General features: G+C 37.4%; 3 protein-coding genes across 3 annotated transcripts; 2 read left to right on the top strand and 1 right to left on the bottom strand.

Moving 5' to 3' along the window:
* Window positions 1–192: 192 nt before the first annotated feature.
* LOC110619622 (pentatricopeptide repeat-containing protein At2g17525, mitochondrial) lies at window positions 193–2767 on the top strand. Its single transcript, XM_021763142.2, has one exon. The coding sequence runs from the start codon at window positions 791–793 to the stop codon at window positions 2684–2686; it is 1896 nt and encodes a 631-aa protein (XP_021618834.1). The 5' UTR covers window positions 193–790; the 3' UTR covers window positions 2687–2767.
* Window positions 2768–6175: 3408 nt separating this feature from the next.
* Window positions 6176–8000, top strand: LOC110609516 (amino acid transporter AVT3B). The gene has a single exon (XM_021749168.2). The coding sequence runs from the start codon at window positions 6389–6391 to the stop codon at window positions 7667–7669; it is 1281 nt and encodes a 426-aa protein (XP_021604860.1). The 5' UTR covers window positions 6176–6388; the 3' UTR covers window positions 7670–8000.
* Window positions 8001–8147: 147 nt separating this feature from the next.
* Window positions 8148–17127, bottom strand: LOC110609390 (epidermal growth factor receptor substrate 15). The gene is made up of 13 exons (XM_021748974.2): window positions 16770–17127; window positions 14736–15867; window positions 14009–14227; window positions 13703–13920; window positions 13399–13473; window positions 13076–13147; window positions 12887–12985; window positions 12654–12725; window positions 12465–12579; window positions 10637–10705; window positions 10107–10446; window positions 9918–10035; window positions 8148–9581 (listed from the first exon to the last, which is right to left on the bottom strand). The coding sequence occupies exons 1-13, from the start codon at window positions 16896–16898 to the stop codon at window positions 8496–8498; spliced, it is 3744 nt and encodes a 1247-aa protein (XP_021604666.1). The 5' UTR covers window positions 16899–17127; the 3' UTR covers window positions 8148–8495.
* Between the last annotated feature and the right edge of the window lie 981 nt (window positions 17128–18108).

Genomic DNA, 18108 nt, shown 5'->3' with positions numbered 1-18108 from the left:
CCTTTCAATGGAATGACAAGTCGATTTTATTTGTCTACGTGGATGGACTCTATTAGTGTATAGTTATTTAGAAGGTTAATATTACCCATGTCATTGCCTTCTCTTCTCACCGTGATTCAAAAGTCACTGTTTCTTCAATTAACTTGCTAAACAAATTGAGCATGAAAATTAACGTCTATGCACAACGACTTTTTAAGACTTGTTATTTTGTTTAAGAGACAGACGTGATATGGCACGACACAACTACAAATTGAAATAATGGGGTCGGAAAATCCTGGGGATCAGAGCCAGTTGCAACAGCAGTAGCACCCATGCCTCAGATTCCAGAATCACCAGTTACAAATCCAAAGTAAATGTCCAGCCGCCCACCTTGTAATCAACCCTGCCAGCCAAATTCTGCTCGAGGCCCTCAGCTTCTTGACGCCCTTCTCCAGGTCCTGAGGCTCCTCGGCTCTAACCCACATCTCTTGTGGAATAATCCCACTACATCCCATTATCTTCATGCAACTTCTCTCACCGGATCTGCCGTAATCCTTCAAAATTATCATTCTTATAAGTGCTCCAACATCCTATTTTTGTTTCACCAGATCGTGGCTGATGCAACTATAAATGCTGATAAAACCAGCTTATGCAAGCTTAAGCTATGTGACTAAAAATCCAAAATAAATTTATCAACTGTTTCCTATGTGGTTGGCAAGTTGGTATCGGTTTTTAGACTGTAGGCGATTCAACCATTCGCCCGTTCGTGCCCCCCAAATTTCCTCTGCGCAATAACTTACTCGTTAAATCCATGCCCGACCTCTGCCCTCTTTCAAAATTAACAACAGCTTATCCCAGATTACTTCTCATCTTCCTAGCCAGACGCTTCTCCTCCTCATCATCATCAACGCCACCCCTTTCGGTCCCATCTCATCAACACATATCCTATCTAATTTTAGACCAAAAGTCTGCATCCCAGGCTATCCAGACCTTCAAATGGGCCGCACAACTCCCCAACTTCACTCATTCACACTCCACATATCGGGCTCTGATTCACAAGCTATGTACTTTCCGTCGTTTTGATACCGTCAAGCAACTGCTCGACGAAATGCCCCACTCAATCGGCTCTGTACCAGATGAAGACATTTTTGTCACTATAGTTCGAGGCCTTGGCCGGGCTCGTATGATTCGTGATGTTATGCAGATACCTGATTTGGTTTCTAAGTTTGGCAATAACTCATCTTTGAAAGTATTTAATTCGATACTTGATGTTCTTGTTAAGGAGGACATTGATCTGGCTAGGGAGTTTTATAGAAAGAAAATGATGGGGAGTGGCGTTCAAGGTGATGATTATACTTTTGGGATTTTAATGAAGGGTCTTTGCTTGACTAATAGAATTGCAGATGGCTTCAAGCTTTTGCAGGTTATGAAGTCCAGAGGCATAAAGCCGAATGCTGTTATATACAATACTCTTCTTCACGCTCTTTGCAAGAATGGGAAAGTTGGGAGAGCTAGGAGCTTGATGAATGAGATAGAGGAGCCTAATGATGTGACTTTCAATGTTTTGATATCTGGGTACTGTAAAGAAGATAATGTAGTACAAGCTCTGACATTGCTAGAAAAGAGTTTCAGCTTTGGGTTCGTGCCCGATGTTGTTACAGTGACTAAGGTTGTGGAAATTCTTTGCAATGCAGGCCGTATGATGGAATCAGTTGAGATATTAGAGAGAGTCGAGAGCAAGGGAGGTGTGGTTGATGTTGTGGCTTATAACACCCTGATAAGGGGCTTCTGTAGACTAGGGAAGGTGAAAGTTGGGCATCGCTTCTTGAAGGAGATGGAGAGAAAAGGATGCCTTCCTAATGTGGACACATACAATATATTGATATCTGGTTTCTGTGAGTCTGGGATGCTGGATATGGCTCTTGACATGTTTAATGATATGAAAACGGATGGGATCAGTTGGAATTTTAATACATATGATACACTAATCAAGGGTATGTTTTCATGGGGTAGCATTAAAGATGGGTTTAAGATCCTAGAATTGATGGAAGAGTCTAAAGGTGCTTCTGGGGGTCGTATTAGTCCTTATAATAGTGTGTTATATGGTCTTTACAAGAACAATATGTGGGATGAGGCACTTGAGTTTCTAATAAAGATGGAAAATTTATTTCCTGGAGCTGTTGATAGGAGCTTGAGGTTATTAGGCTTCTGCGAGAAGGGTGAGATTGCAAATGCAAAGATGGTTTTTGATCAAATAACTAGTGAAGGTGGAATTCCAAACGTCCTTCTGTATGATTGCTTAATTCATGGATTCTGTCAAGAAGGGTTTCTGCGGGAAGCGTTTGAGCTCATGAATGAGATGATTGGTCACGGTTATTTTCCTGTTGCATCAACATTTAATGCTCTTATTAGTGGATTTTCTGGGCAAGGAAAAGAAGGGAGTGCTTTGAAGCTTGTTGATGACATGATTGGAAGAGGTTGCATGCCTGATATAGGAAGTTACGGTCCTCTGATTGATGCTTTGTGTAGGAAGGGGAGCTTTCAGAAGGCTTTCAATCTCTTCTTACAAATGGTAGAAAAAGGTGCAACTCCAGATTATTTGACATGGAACTCATTGCTTCTTTGTCTTAGTCAACAATCTATCTGGTTAGAGAACTGGAATATAATCCATGTCGGTGATAAAGTGGAATGGATAATAAAGACATGATTTATTAGCTAATAGAATTGCCTTGATAACAATATGTTTGAATTTCCTTAATCGACAATGACATCAGAATTATCATGTTGATGTTCGGAGTTCTTGAAATCTATAAAAGAGGCTTTTTGCAAAATTAGGGGTAGGGGTGGGGAAGAATTATTTGTGGATTTAGAGTTGGAGAGAAATTATTTGTGGATTTGGGGTTTGACTGCCAGGTGGCGGCCGAAAAGAGAGTCTGGCGCCTATTTGACGAGCGCCAGAGCCTGGCGCCTATTTGACGAGCGCCAGAGCCTGGCGCCTATTTGACAGATGTCAGAGTTTGGCGTCATTCTAAATGGCGCCAGCCATTATTTTATATTAATTAATATATGAGTGTATAAATATTTAAAATTATTGATTAAAAAAATATTTAAAATTATAAAAATTAAATTTATTTTTATTGGACTGAGTAGTACATAATCACAGAATAATATTAATGTCATAATATTTTGGAGAGTTATGAAATATATTATTATATAATTTGATAACCGCCGGACTTTTCTCACTCTAGGGGAAGCTAAACCCGAAAAAGTGAAATAGGTCTAAGGTTTCAGAAATTCACTTCATTTAGCCGGTCCAGCATCTTCGATTCTGACCACACGAGGCAGATCGGGCTGCGCAAGTCTGGGTCCAGTACGAGGAGTCCAGCCCGTTGATGTGACTTGAAGAAGTACAGCAAGCCTAGTCAATTCGCAACTCTGCCCGCATGCGCGTTGAAGGAATTAAATGGCCGCCTGACGTGAAGAGGGGTCCTGACACTTCCGTATTAGCGATCTAAGCACCTGTGGTTGTAATCAGATAATATTAGATATTTTTATAATAATAAATATTTTTTATAATTTTAATATATTAATATTTAATAAATTTTATTATTAATTTTTAAATAAAAAATTACTCTAATATATAATTTCATAATTATAAAATTAATATTATATTAATATTAGATATATAAAAACAATTGGGTTATAATTAGCTATATAAAAATAATTTATTTAATGATTAAATTTTTTATTATTTTAATAAATTAATATCGTAATATTATTGTTAAATAATATCAGTAATTTTTTAATTATATAATAATATTATTTTATAATTTTATAAATTATTAAAATTTTATAAAAAAGATAAATAAAAATAAATAAATAAATAATGGTCTGGCGTCACTCTAAGCGACGCTAGGCCATTTTAAAAAAAAAGAATGGCTGGTGCCATTCAGGCTGTGGCGCCTGTCAAATAGAAACTAGATTCTTTTTTCAGCTACCACCTGACAGTTCAATTTTAAATTCACAAATAATTTTTCTGCGGCTCTAAATCACGAATAATTTTTTTTCCGTCCCTAATTTTGCAAAAAGCCCTTATAAAAGCCTGATTTTTATGCTGGGATTTAATTGATGCTGTTAATTTGCTGCACTGATCAACCAAATGAAACACTCAGTTCGCTGGGTAAAATCTTGGGACATTTGGTGTAAATCACAAGGTTTGATGCCAGTGTCATCTTATTTTGGTTCGTATAATTTGTAGAAGATTCTGGTGAAGACCAGAGCTAATATTGAAAAGCACAGCTATAAGGTCTACTGGATCAAACAAGAAACTGAAATTCAAACAGAATAGGAGCAGGACCAGGACCAGGACCGTACTGTATGTTATAATCTGTATTTATTACTGATATAACAGAAAATTCTAATATAAAGATAAGGTATACAATTCTTGATGTTTTTCCCTTTTCTTTTTCTCTTTGTTTTGTTGTTGTAACAATGAAAATTCTAGAACACAAACAATGTCAGTGAATGCGACGTTGTAGTGGATTGAGGGGGAAAAAACAAAAGAACTCTAGCTTCTTTTCTTGGAGGTTTCCTTTGCTGGTCGGTTGTCGTTTGGTGATGGAGCAGAGTCGTAAATGATAAGGAGAATGAAAAATCAAAATAAAATGGGCAATATCAGAGAAGGATGGAAGGTGATCATGTGGGGAAAACTACAGATATGGGCCTACCAGCTTTTTCATGAAAGTATCTCATCTGGGTTTCCCCTTTTTTTTGGGGAAAATAAAAATTGGTGGAGCAGAACGATCCCCTCATCCACCAGAGACGTTGACATGTAAATGCATTTTTGAAGTTTGATGCAGGCGGCCCCAGTCTCCAATCCCTGGCCTTTATCTCCATAACATTATCAGCACAATCACGTTTTCATACAATGGGAAGATTTCACAACTCATGGTGAATCTAATCTTTCCCATTGTTTATCTTTTGACTTTTTGGGCAACAAATGTATGGTCAGATATATGGGAATAGCTAGCAGCCTTTACATAAGCCAATGTCGTTTCCTTCATGTTTCCTTTTTGATTGAGGAAAAAAAAAATATTAAATATAAATCTAAAAATTATTTAGATTAATTTTAATTATGATGTAATCAATGGATGAGAAAATTTACAAACTATGGTTGTGATGTTTATTGAATTGTAAGGTTGGATTGTATTAGACTTGTCAAATTTGTTCCTAATGCTTTTTATATGCTTTTTTTATATTCAAATGTGTAGTTGATAAATTTTATATCTGTGTATTTTACAAAAAAAATTCCAAATCAATTTGAATACTGACATCTATATTGAATTAAGACTTGAATTATTAGCCAACGAATACTGACATCATATCATCAATAAAGTTTGTGTACCACACTCGATCATTTCCGTTTCAAGACAAGAACACACACCTCTTATCTCTCCGGAATTTGATTCAACTAGCTAATTGCTTGCTTTTTATTTTATTGGTTGATAAATATAATAATTAAAAAATATATAATAAAAAATTTTCAATCAGTAATTGACGGTTATTTAAAAAGGTAAAAATGATTGTTGTTGTATTTCTAATGAGCCTATGTATCGTGGGAGAATTGAAAAAGCATAATTCCAATCGCAAAAGCATTTTTTTTTAAAATTTTCTTTTCTGCATACACGCAATTATCTTTTTTCTTTTGTCGCAAATATCACTTGAAAAAAAAAAACATTTTAGAATGAAAAATCAATTATGACGTGATATAGATGTGATGTGATAGTTAGCAGATGTCGTTTTGATAATCCAAAGATAATTTATGGCCAAGCCCGCAATTGCTTATCACCCTAAAGCTTGGAGGAGCAGTCACCGTCAGATCAAGTAATCCAGGAACCAATCTGTGCCTAACCTCTTTTTTTTATATATATAAAAAAAGAAGAAAATAATAATAACATTATATATTAAAATTATTTCAAAATAACATGTTAAATAATAAAAATAATTTAATTCAAATATCACATGTCTAAGCTTTCATAATTTATTTATTAATTATTATAACTAATATATCTAGATGTCTATTATTATATTTAAAATTGTAATATCTTATATATATTTTAAATAAATATATGCTGAATGAAATAGTATATATAAATTATTATTTTTGCTCCAATAGAAAATAAAAATAAAAATAAAAATAAAATCACGAGTCCAGCAGAAAAGAAGATATCAATTTTGCAGTTGAATGGTCTCTTCCTTCATATTCAAATAAATATATGTATTCTGTCCAGCTAAGGAAGATAGATATTTAGATATATTATCTCTTCTTCATTTCATTTCTGAAAGCCAGCGACTCTGCAGACCCACCTCTATATCCTCTCTTCTCAACGCAGATTTCAAATCAGGAAGCATGGGATTTGATAAAGAAGCAAGCTCATCCTCGCATGTGCTTCATGTACCATCATTTCCGAGAGAAGACACCCCACTTCTAGGCAAGAAAACGCCACTCTCCTCCACATTTAAGACCTTTGCCAACCTCCTCGTAGCCATAGTTGGAGCAGGTGTTCTGGGCCTCCCTTACACCTTCAAGAAAACAGGATGGGTTATGGGTTCTATGATGCTCTTCTCTGTTGCTTTTCTTACTTGCTACTGTATGATTCTCCTCGTCCGCACTCGCCGCAAGCTTGAATCCCTTCGAGGCTTTTCCAAGGTAGCCTCATTCGGTGATCTGGGTTTTGCTGTTTGTGGCCCCGTTGGTCGTTTTGCTGTGGATGCCATGATCGTCCTTGCACATGCCGGGTTTTGTGTTAGCTATCTCATCTTTATCGCAAACACTTTTGCCTATGCCTTCAATCGTCAATCAAATGAAAAAATTCTGGGTTTTTTAAGTCCCAAGTCTTTGTATTTATGGGGTTGTTTCCCTTTTCAATTGGGCTTGAATTCGATTCCAACGCTGACCCATTTGGCTCCGCTGAGTATTTTTGCTGATGTGGCTCAGCTTGGAGCTATGGGTGTGGTGATGGTGGAGGATGTTGTCGCCTTCTCAAAAAATAAGCCTCCGCTGGAGGCTTTTGGAGGGTTTTCTGTTTTCTTTTATGGTTTGGGTGTGGCTGTATATGCCTTTGAAGGGATTGGCATGGTATTGCCACTAGAATCTGAGGCCAAGGACAAGGATAAGTTTGGAAAAGTGCTGGGATTGTGTATGGCATTCATTTCTTTGTTGTATGGAGTGTTTGGAATTCTGGGTTACTTTGCCTTTGGTGAAGCAACCAAAGATATCATCACTACTAACTTGGGGCCAGGATTGGTGAGCAATCTTGTTCAGTTTGGTTTGAGTGTGAACCTCTTCTTTACTTTTCCATTGATGATGAACCCAGTTTATGAGGCGGTGGAGAGGCGATTCTGCGATTCTAGATATTGTCTGTGGCTTAGATGGGTGGTAGTTTTTGCAGTGACCATGGTGGCAATGTCAATACCCAATTTTGCAGATTTCTTGTCTCTGGTGGGGAGCAGTGTGTGTTGCACTCTTGCGTTTGTGTTGCCTGCTTTGTTTCACTTGATGGTGTTCAAGGAAGAGTTGGATTGGAGTGGTTTGGTTATTGATTCGGCCATTGTAGTTTTTGGGGTGGTGGTTGCAGTCGCCGGAACCTGGTTTTCTCTACTGGAGATATTCGGGCCCAAGTCTTCTTAAAGTGACGAGATTTTGAAATCCCCTTCTGCCCTTTCTCGTTTTGTCATCTTCACTTGAGAATCCTATTCTTCGTTGGTTGGAAAGCTTTAGCAAATTGTGCAATATTGAAACGTTTATAAAGCATTTGCATAACTGCAAGTACTAAAATGTCGTGTCTTAGCCTTTTTTTATGCATAACTTGAACATGTTATAGGCGCTCCTTTTTCCATCCTCGAGAATCTGTATGCGGCCAAACATGCATTTTCTTACAGAAACAGAACAATATCTCAATTCTTTGTTTTATATGTATGTAACAGTATTTCAATATGAATTACATATTCGAATTTGTCCAGATAACAAAAGTCGAACCAGCAAATAATCATTAAGGAATTTTGTCTCGAGATCTGCAAAATTAAGGATATGCTAGAATGCTCATTCTTCATCATACAATGTAAAGAAAAAATAAAAATAAAAAGTCCGCCGCAACTACGGTATCAAATTTCGCTGAAAACTAATTCAATTTGATTTCCATATCACAAGTAGTGTTTAGAAGTATACGTTCACAAGTTGAAAAAAAAAAATACAAATAATCCACATGTCCTGATCAAAAAATTACAACAGAAAACTTAACACACAAGTAATTCAATTTTAAACCCAAAAAAAAAAAACAGCAGAACTAAACAAGCTAATTGTTCAATCAATAATTCACCATCGCACGCACTATGTACTCATGGAAGAACCAGGACGCCAAACCTACAAGACCAAACCTCATGGAGGCAAGAAGATAAAGAAAAAGGCTTCACACGCAAGGAAAGCACCCAGTGATATGATATGCTTTTATATCCAGCTAAAACGCTTTCCAGTTATCAGAACTTTTTCTTGGAGTTTCACCCTCAATTGATATCTTAAACGGCCCAGCAGAGCCAAATGGATCAGACTCGTCAAAGGATGAGAACCGACTGCTATCAGTCTCTCTAGACCCACGTACTGAATCAAACCTGTCAAGGGAATTGCCAGAGGACTGGAATAATCCACTATCATTGGCATTAAATGAATCAAACCTCGAGAACCCTTGACCGTGGTCAGAGTCTCTGGTTTCTCTGAATGAATCAAAACTAGAAGGAAACGCATGACTGTTATCAGAGTCTCTAAATGAATCAAACCTTGATGGGAACCCGTGACTATTATCAGACTCCCTAAACGAATCAAACCGTGAGAACCCATGACTCTGATCAGAATCTCTGAATGAATCAAACCTTGAGAACCCATGACCTTGATCAGAATCTCTGGATTCTCTAAATGAATCAAACCTTGATGGAAACCCATAACCTTGATCAGAGTCCCTAGTGCTGTTCATGGAATCAAATCTTCCAAGAGAATGGCGTGGGGATTGAAATAATCCACTGTCGTGCATATTAAATGAATCAAACCTAGAGAAGCTGTCAAAGGAGTGGTCCTCCGACCCTTCGTTAAACTTTCGTGGAGAATTCCCAAAATTATAGGCAGGGGTGCCGGGAACAGAATCTGCAAAGCCAAATGAGCTCCTTCCCTGGTTATAGGCTGGGGTGCTGGGAACAGAATCTGCAAATCCAAAGGAGCTCTTCCCCTGGTTATAGGCTGGGGTGCTGGGAACAGAATCTGCAAAGCCAAAGGAGCTCTTCCCCTGGTTAGAGGCTGGGGTGCTGGGAACAGAATCTGCAAACATAAATGTGCTCTTTCCCTGGTTATATGCAGGGGTGCTGGGAACAGAATCTGCAAACAAGCTTCTCCCCTGATCATATGCAGGGGTGCTCGGAACAGAATCTGCAAAAAGCGAGGTGCTCTTCCCCTGGTACATATTATCAACACGTGAGGACCCTGTTTTTATCGGATTTAGAGCAAACTCACCAAAACCAAATAGAGAACTTTCACTTTGCTTATCATGATCCAAATCCTGCAAGAGAAGTTTTAAAATAGTTTAGCCTATATATGCAAAGGCAAAGCCATGCAGAACAGAAGTTACAAAAAAAAAAAAAGAAGAAGAAGAAGAAGAAATCAAGACAGCAAAGCCCACCCAAACCACACAAAAAGTCGAAACAAACAAATTACAAAGGCCAATCTCCACAAATAAAGGACCATAACTTGAATACGAGTACATGTACATGTGTGGACACAAAGAGACTCCATTCTCTAACTTTGGCTTAAAAAGCATTTAGAAATTCTAAATACTGACCAATTATTCTCCTTGTCAAAGTAAATTAAAGAGAAAAGGCTTGTTCAGTTCACATACCTTGCCACTAACAGAATCAAAGCCCCAAACGGATTCTGTATCATAGTGAGTATCAAATGTACCCCAGCCAGGTTCATCACTGTTTTTATCCCCAGAAATTTCAGTACCACCCATGTCACTGCATGATTATGATGCTTTTAAGGTCAGAAATCCAAATGAAGCACTAAAAACTAAAAGTGTGAAATGAACCTGTGGATTTCTTTAGCATGGGGTGAACTATCAGCACCAATACCCTCCTTGAATGGAGAATCTCGGAATTCATGTGATGGGCTCTCTGCCGGACTTCTTCCAGCAGGACTCTCGGGTGGACTTCTTGCTGTGCCATTCTCACTATGGTCATGATTTGATTCTTTCTCTTGAATTGGTTCACCTAGACTTGCATCTTTCTTTGACTTTACCGCAGCCTTTGAGGGGGAAGCACTTGAATCCTCATTCATGGGAGTGGTCATATTTTGAACTAAGGATTTCTGTTTTGGAGGGGCAACAATATTTTGCACATCCAGAGTAAGCTCTTTGACAAAAGTGAAACCTGCAAATGGTTAGAAGACGACTGCTTGTTACAGGTTACCACCAACAACTTTCAGATTTGCAAAACAGAAAGCACTGGCTGAAAAAAAATATCTCAATCGAGGGATAAAAAGGTCTATGATTGGATAAATCTACTCAGAAGTTCATTGAAAATGAACTAAAACATCCAGTAGGCTAACCGTTCAACATACCTTCATCTTCAAATTTATCCCAATTTTCATCCCAGTCGGCTGCTCCTTCTTGGATTCCAGGTTGCCAGCCTTAAGAAAGATCACAGAAGATACAATAAGAAACAATCTGAGGAAAAAAAAAAAAAAAGAAAAGAAAAAGAAAAACTAAGGCTTTCAAACCCTGCCTGGTTATTGAACTGGTGAAAGCAAAATGCTTGAAGGGTTTAAAGTTCCACTAGGGTCAAACCAGGACTTAACCAAAATAGTATTAGATAAATATTAATTATATATTTAAAATTATCACTCTCTCAAAAAAATAATAACAGTGCATTATTACAAATAATAATTGATATACTTAATAAATAATTATTAAAATAAAGCTAGTTAAATTTTAATACATAACTTTTTTCTAAAACAATAAATTTTAGATTTTAAACAATAATATTTTAATAATTAACTAAATATTGGGGTTAATGGATTCATAACCCAGATCCCAATTTTTTTTAATGAAGAAGAAAACGTTTCTTAACCACACAGACTGGCCAATGGTCAGGGTCCTGGTTAACCCAGTCCAACTGAGCAGTCCAAACGGAAAAAAAAAAGTGCATGGATGAGTTTCCTTATTCCTAAATAACACCCTAAAACAAAATTATGAAATAAGCCTAACAGAAAACAATTACTAAATGGGAAAAAAAAGAACACATTTGTATGAAGTGGTTTACAGAATAAAAATTGAACACAATTATCTAAAATGTCGTCAATAAAACTCAAAAAAAAAGAGAGAACTGCGACAGCTTTTCATTGCTCAGTTGCTGAAAAGAAAGCTAAAACAACCATTACAATCTATTTCTTCATTTAGATGGGTTGTTTATCATGAAAGGAAAATTAGCACCAAATGAACAGCCAGATAAAATCTATCAATGATCTGATCAATATTCTGGTATCATCACTACAAAAATTAACTAATACCAAATATTACTTCCACATCTCATTTCTTTATCGTAAAAACAACTAAGGATCACTCTCAAGGCCACAATCACATGCTTCAAATCATTTCTTCAAGGAGCAGCAAAATATCACACAACAATAAACAATCAGAATCCTAAATTACATCAGAATGCAATCTTCTGATTCAACATTATCACCATACTTTTGAGAATCCATCTAAAGAAAAATGCCCCCCTCATATAGGTACTCATTGTGCACAGGCTTTTAGTATGATGCAATGAATCCATTATTTGGGCTCACCACAAGTTAAAAGTTTCTCCTTTGACTTGGCGTGGAGCCTTGACCATAATACAAGGACATGATAGGAGCAGCATATCATTTTCTAGGTGGCATTGCCAGAATTGCTAAAATATAGGCACCCTCTTACCAGGAATTATGCCTTAGGATAATGGTCACAGTGATTTTCAAGACATTTATGAATTACATTTCTAGACACCAGATAAATCAATAATTTACCAGAAGTTTCTCTATCAAATTTGAGATCAAGTCATGAGAGAGATAAGATACTTCTATTTCTTATGCCTTTCCAAACAAGATCAATGCATTATGTAAGCATGTGAAGACATGAAACCAATTTTAGAAAACAGTTTATAACAGTTTGAATATATGTTGTGTTAAAAGTGGGGTAAAGTGATCCAAAGATCATGACAACATCACGTTTCACTAGAGATACCAAATAGCACATTTTGCCGAGTGAAAGACAAAACAATAAAGTTTGGCCAAATTCTTAGAAAGCGAACCTTTCTTTTTATAGAAACTAATAAACAAAGTTAAATAATTCAATTAAGAAAGATGCACACTAGTATTTTCAAAATGAGCACTGATAAGGTCATGGAGATACCAAAGGGGAGCTCAACCAGTGACATTGGCTTAGAACGCAATCCATACTGTTTACAGCGTTCATTCACACTTTTTGCTAGTTCCTCAAGACTTGAATGGATAATCTCAGCTCGCTCCTGCAAAAACAAGAAATACAGGAATTTGTAACAAGTTACATATTTCTCCACAAATCAACTGTATTTGAATGTACCTTGAGAGAACCATCTGCAGTGCCTCCTTGTTCCAGTTTAACAATTGCCCGATACAATTCCATTTTCTTCTCCTGCAAAGTGGTTAATTACTATTTAGTTTAACTGAAATTTAAAAAAAAAAAAAATTGAAAGAAGCTGTTCATACTTCATACCACAAGCAACCACAGATAACTTTAAACCAGACACCCAAAAAAATAGAGTTCGATGAGAGGCAGCCAAATTTCATAAATACCTGAATATCACGAAATGTGGCCTCTTCAATTGTTAATTTAGAGGCTACATCCCCAGTCTGCTTGTATTTCTCCTCATATTTCTTGGCTAATGCCTCAACCTGATATTCAGGTTGCTCAAGATAATCTTCTACACAGCAAACTTTGAAATAGAAAATATAAAGCAAATATGCACAATGAAAAGAAGATACCTCATGTTTATCAGCAGCCACCCTTTCTGTTACCTCATTTAGTCGATTGTCGCATCGGCTTTTATATAAAATCTAACACCAATTAAAAAAATATTACTGTATTAGCAATGTATCGCATCTAACACTTAAAAAATAAAATAGAAATATTTTACTCCTGTCCGCACATCCAATCTATGGTCAAAAAAGACATTAAATATGACAATAACAAAGAACCAGCATAAATATTTTGCAAAAACACATGCATTTTACTCACTAGATAATGGAATAGCCATAAAAGGAATACTAAATACCAATTGCAAAACAGAAAGTGGGAGGACACTCACAAGTTCCTGCATCTTAACACGATAGAACTCAATTTTCTGTCTAGAATCTGCAATTTCCTTTTCCAATTCTTCAACCTTCGGCCAAAAAAATGGATTATAGTTAACATATAAATATATACTAGAGTTTTCAATTCAACACAGAAGCTTAAACAGATATAACTTGATAAAGTTCAAAATTATACTGTAGTTATAATCAAAAATCAAAATCCCTTCATTTAATAAAATCTATATAGAAAACATTACCAAAAGAATGATACAAAATAATGCTCATGCATATCAAGTGCGCAAAAATATTGAGAAGTACCTTTTTATCAGCCTGTGAAGCCTCTTGGAACTTTGAGTTCAAGGAATCCTGCTCCTCCTCGCTAAGCTGATCAACAAGATGCTTTTCCAGAACAGGAACTTTGAGCTTTTGCTGAGAGGGCTGTTTTTCATCAGCATGATGAACAGGAGGCCTTGGTGGCCTTGCTGCAGCAGCAGGTGCTGACCGTGGACCCATCATAACTTGTGGCGGTCGAGGACCTATGACATTATAATTTCCTTTTTAGAAGGCATAACTGCAACGAGTGTAAGAAGAAAAAAAACAAAGATGACATAAGAAAAACAATACCAGAAGCAGGCCGCCAAGCTCCACTGCCATGTGAAGCTGTAGGGTGGCTTGTAGCAGACAACAAAATCTCATCAGACATTACAGAGCTTGGAAGTGTAGTAGGAAGAGGACGGCCTTCTCTATAACGCTCCATCAAATAGAGAGCTGTGCAGAACTCCCTCAAAGAAAGCATACTGTCGTTATCTTGATCAGATAAATCCCAAACCTGTTTTAAGACCTCTGAAACACCAAGGATAATATTATGCGACTGTCATGAGATATGAGAATGCAACAGTTTCCACTAAAGAAATTCTGAAATAAAAAGCTGTCATGCCTGTGGGAACTATAGGTAAATCTTCAACGTGTATGATTGGAAAATTCACACAATGGTACTGTGCCAGCTAATTAGTTTTAGATATGCTGGCATCACCACCAATCATCAAAATTTATTGCAGAAAAATCAGATATAACAGTAAGTTTGGAATTAATATGTTATTCTGCTGAAGTTCTTAATTCAGCCCAAATAATGTACATTTTCAAAGTAGCAATATGACACCCAAGTTCCATCAATGGAATTAGTAAATCTTACAAATAGCTGCAACAAAAAAAATTATCAATCTATTCTCAAAAAGGTTGTATACTCAGCTCTATTATCTATCTCAGATAATGTTTTACCATCAATAAACTCATCTGGTGCTACACAGTTGAACTTGAATGAAAAGGAACAAAAGAATGTGTGGTAGTCTACCTCTTGGAAGCCTCCAACTTAGGAAGAGATTGCGTGCCTCCTCACCAGTAATTTTTCCATCTCTATCTGTGTCTACCTGCACAAATACTTTCATATACTTCTGAATACCAGACTGAGTCATCTTTGGCCATGGAGGCTGAGATTGACTTGAATCCGAATTCCCAGCTCCAACAGGAAATCCAGACGAAGTGACAGCAGAACTTTGAGCTGCAACAGGCTGGCTCTGCCTTCCTGTTGATTGCCCACCAACAGGTTGCTGAGAGAAAGTGCTAGGCAAACTTTCAAGAGTGCTTGGCTTGTTTGGAGGTTGAGACCCAACATAAGAAGGAACAGTTCCAGACGAGGCAGGTAATGTACTTGTAGATGATGCAGCTGAGGCAGAACTTTCTGCTGGTTGAGCAGGAGTTGCAGAAAATACATCTCCAAAAAGTGATTCAGCGGCGAATCCATTCCCTGAAAATTTAGAATCCTTTGTTGCTGATTGGTTGGAGGCCACAGCAGGCTCTTGAGGTATTGGAAAAGGTGTCTGCCCAGGGGTCAATTGTGGTCTAGGCTGGACAGGAGGCATCAATCCTGATGCTGTTTGCCCAAATCCATCCTGACTTGGAGGAGGAGTAACCCCCCTACTTTGATTTTGGCTGGTTGGGACACCTATAACTCCACCTCCACCAGCCAAATCAGTTGAGATATTTGAATTTGGAGGGCGAGGAGGAGCCATGGTACTAACCCTGGGCACAGCTTGGCTTGCAGGAAGTAATTGTGGATGGGACACAGAGCTGGGAGGCATAGCCTGGGGTGGCCTCACAAATTGATTTTGCTGAGATGAGAAAAACTGCTGGTTTGTGCTTGCATTTCCAGTCATCTGTGGTGGTCTGATACCAAAGTTTTGTGATGCCACTGATGTGGCACCAGCCATCTGAGGAGCAGGTGTTGCTGCTTTAGGAGCAGGTGTGGCTGCCAGGTTTATCTGAGGAGCAGGAATTTTAGCTGAAGCAGGACCATATAAAGCTGCCTTCACTATATCTGGAGTCAGCTCCCGCTTACTTTGTGCCACAGTAACAAGCTTAAGAGCATTATAGAACTCTTGACGACCCAGGAAACCAGCTTTTCTCTGATCAGCATGCATCCAGACCTGAGTAGAACAGATGGAATGATTCTGTGAGTTTAATGCAGCAAGATCCAAAAACATGAATTTTTCTGGGGGAAAAAAAAGGAAAATGTGCTTTCTTTCTTCCTTTCAAATAAATTAAAAAATTTTCCTTCAGAACCTTTTTGACATGCATCTACCATATTGTTAGAACCTTAGTGATCTTAATTACCAGTAAATAATAGAGAATAAGAGTGATACAGCAACACAGAATACAGAGTTAAGTTATAACAAAATCCTAAGTCAACAGAAGTGCAATTGCATATTCTATCCCGGAAAGACGTCTGAATCTTTAACTCAAACAGCAAGACACGTTATGACTGAAGGACATGAAAATTAAATACATAATATCACCACATCAGCACTCCATTCAACTCCAATTCTGGCAGATTGCAATCCAAACTACAAGTTACTCTTAGAAGCAACTTTCAAATAGTGCAAATTGAAGGTAACATCATATATTGCATTGTAACCCAACAATTTTAGACTGAAACACTAGAAGTCTTTCAGGATCGTCTAAAGTTATGCATCTCTTTTCCACATTTGCACACTATGTACTTCTATGGACACCTTATCTCAAAAAACTGCGATAGAATTGTGAAGGTTGGTGTGCATCAAATAGATGCAAACAAGTGGTCTCATCAAGCGAGGCAACATCAGAAAAGCTTAAAAATAGCACATTACTCAAAATAAAAAATAAGAATTATCCTTGTAGTATTTGTTTAGGGATTGGTAACTCCAATTAAGGCTATATATTGAATCTGACTGAAAGTCCCAAACAATCTGATCTATACCTCCTAACCTAAAAGCATAAAGCTCCAGAGTTTTGGAAGAGAAAACCGGAGAATTGAGAAACGGAAGAAGAAGAATGAGATGAAGACAAGTACCTGCGCAAGGACTTGTTTGGGTAAACCGGAACCTTGAAAGAAAGCAACGGCTTCAGCTCCACTGATCTGACCGTCGCAGTCCAAATCTGCTCTCTTGAAATATGCATCAAACAGATCTGTATTCGCCATTTCCAATCAAATCCAATCCAATCCAATCCAGCCCTCAATTACTGGATGAGTTTTTCCTCTCGCTATCTCGAGGATCGACAGCCTAGCTTTTTATTAATTTTTATTAGGGGTGTTATTATCAAGTATCGATTGCGCAAACCCCAGGCGAGAAAAGAGAAGCGAGAGAGAGAGAGAGAAACATAGAGAGAGAGCATCCAGGAAAAGGAAGAAAAAAAAAAAAAACTCAAGCCCACCAGCAGGCCCGCTCTTCCATGCGTGGCTAAAAGAGAGTGGTTGTCGGTTGGACATTACAACGGTGTCGTTTAATATTTGAGAAACAAAAATGAAGAGTAAACAACTGCCAGCTGAGAAAATTACTGCTCGGCATTTACTCATCCGTCCAGGAAAACGACACCGTCTTCAGCAGCCAAACCACGGTCAAATTAACTCTCAAGTCAAAGCCTCCAAATACTTACAGGATTACAGCTTTTTTTTCCCCCGAACAGAATTACAGTTTAATAGGATCAGGGAAGAGTTGCGAAATCATGATTTATAGCACGCCTGAATAAGGTTAAAGGAAAATACGTACTAATATTAATTTTAATTTTTTAATTTTTAATTATATATAAAATATGGAGATTTAAAATTAAAAAATAATTTTATAAATATTATGTGATGATCTGAAATTCAGAAAATAGAATTTTATAATGGATTTGTGAATCTGGGAAAAATTTAGGCCTTTTAAGAAGAGAATATTTATCTGTTTTCATTGTCTATCATGACGTGTAATTGCCTGAGTGACGTGTAATTGCCTGACTTTCTTTGGGCCACCTGTTTCTGCCATATTGATATAATCGTAGAAGGATATCAGATTCTTGCCCCATGCGTAACGTCCTCTTATTTCTTATTTCTCCGGGCGCGCATGTGGATGGACGATGGACCCACAAAGCAGATGGGTCGATCTCCTTCCTGATTTGGAGCTATACCCGGAGATTGAATTAAAGTTGAACTCAGGTAGGATCTGTTTGATAAGCCGTGTGTACTGGATCGACCTGATTGAGGAAGCTAATTGAAGCTCGGTCTTAAAACTGAGCGGACCGGACCTAGTTATGTGAGAGACTTGAAGGCCTCTAGATAATAGGCTATTATCATGGGTCCGGCCCCAAACCATAAATCCAGTTATTATCATTATGTATAATTAATAATTAAAAAATTAATATTCATATTAAAA

The sequence above is a fragment of the Manihot esculenta genome, chromosome 1 (genome assembly GCF_001659605.2).
Source record: "Manihot esculenta cultivar AM560-2 chromosome 1, M.esculenta_v8, whole genome shotgun sequence".
NCBI lineage: Eukaryota > Viridiplantae > Streptophyta > Magnoliopsida > Malpighiales > Euphorbiaceae > Manihot > Manihot esculenta.
The sequence above is the reverse complement of the archived record's forward strand: the minus strand, read 5'-3'. Positions and strand labels throughout refer to the sequence as shown.

Bases quoted from the DNA above. Each gene is read 5' to 3' on its own strand.
- LOC110619622 (XM_021763142.2), top strand. From the start codon at position 791: ATGCCCGACCTCTGCCCTCTTTCAAAATTAACAACAGCTTATCCCAGA.
- LOC110609516 (XM_021749168.2), top strand. From the start codon at position 6,389: ATGGGATTTGATAAAGAAGCAAGCTCATCCTCGCATGTGCTTCATGTA.
- LOC110609390 (XM_021748974.2), bottom strand. From the start codon at position 16,898: ATGGCGAATACAGATCTGTTTGATGCATATTTCAAGAGAGCAGATTTG. The intron at 14,228-14,735 runs GTAGACTACCAC...TTGGTGTTTCAG, and splicing joins AAGTTGGAGGCTTCCAAGAG to AGGTCTTAAAACAGGTTTGG. The intron at 12,726-12,886 runs GTATTTATGAAA...ACCACTTTGCAG, and splicing joins CCACATTTCGTGATATTCAG to GAGAAGAAAATGGAATTGTA.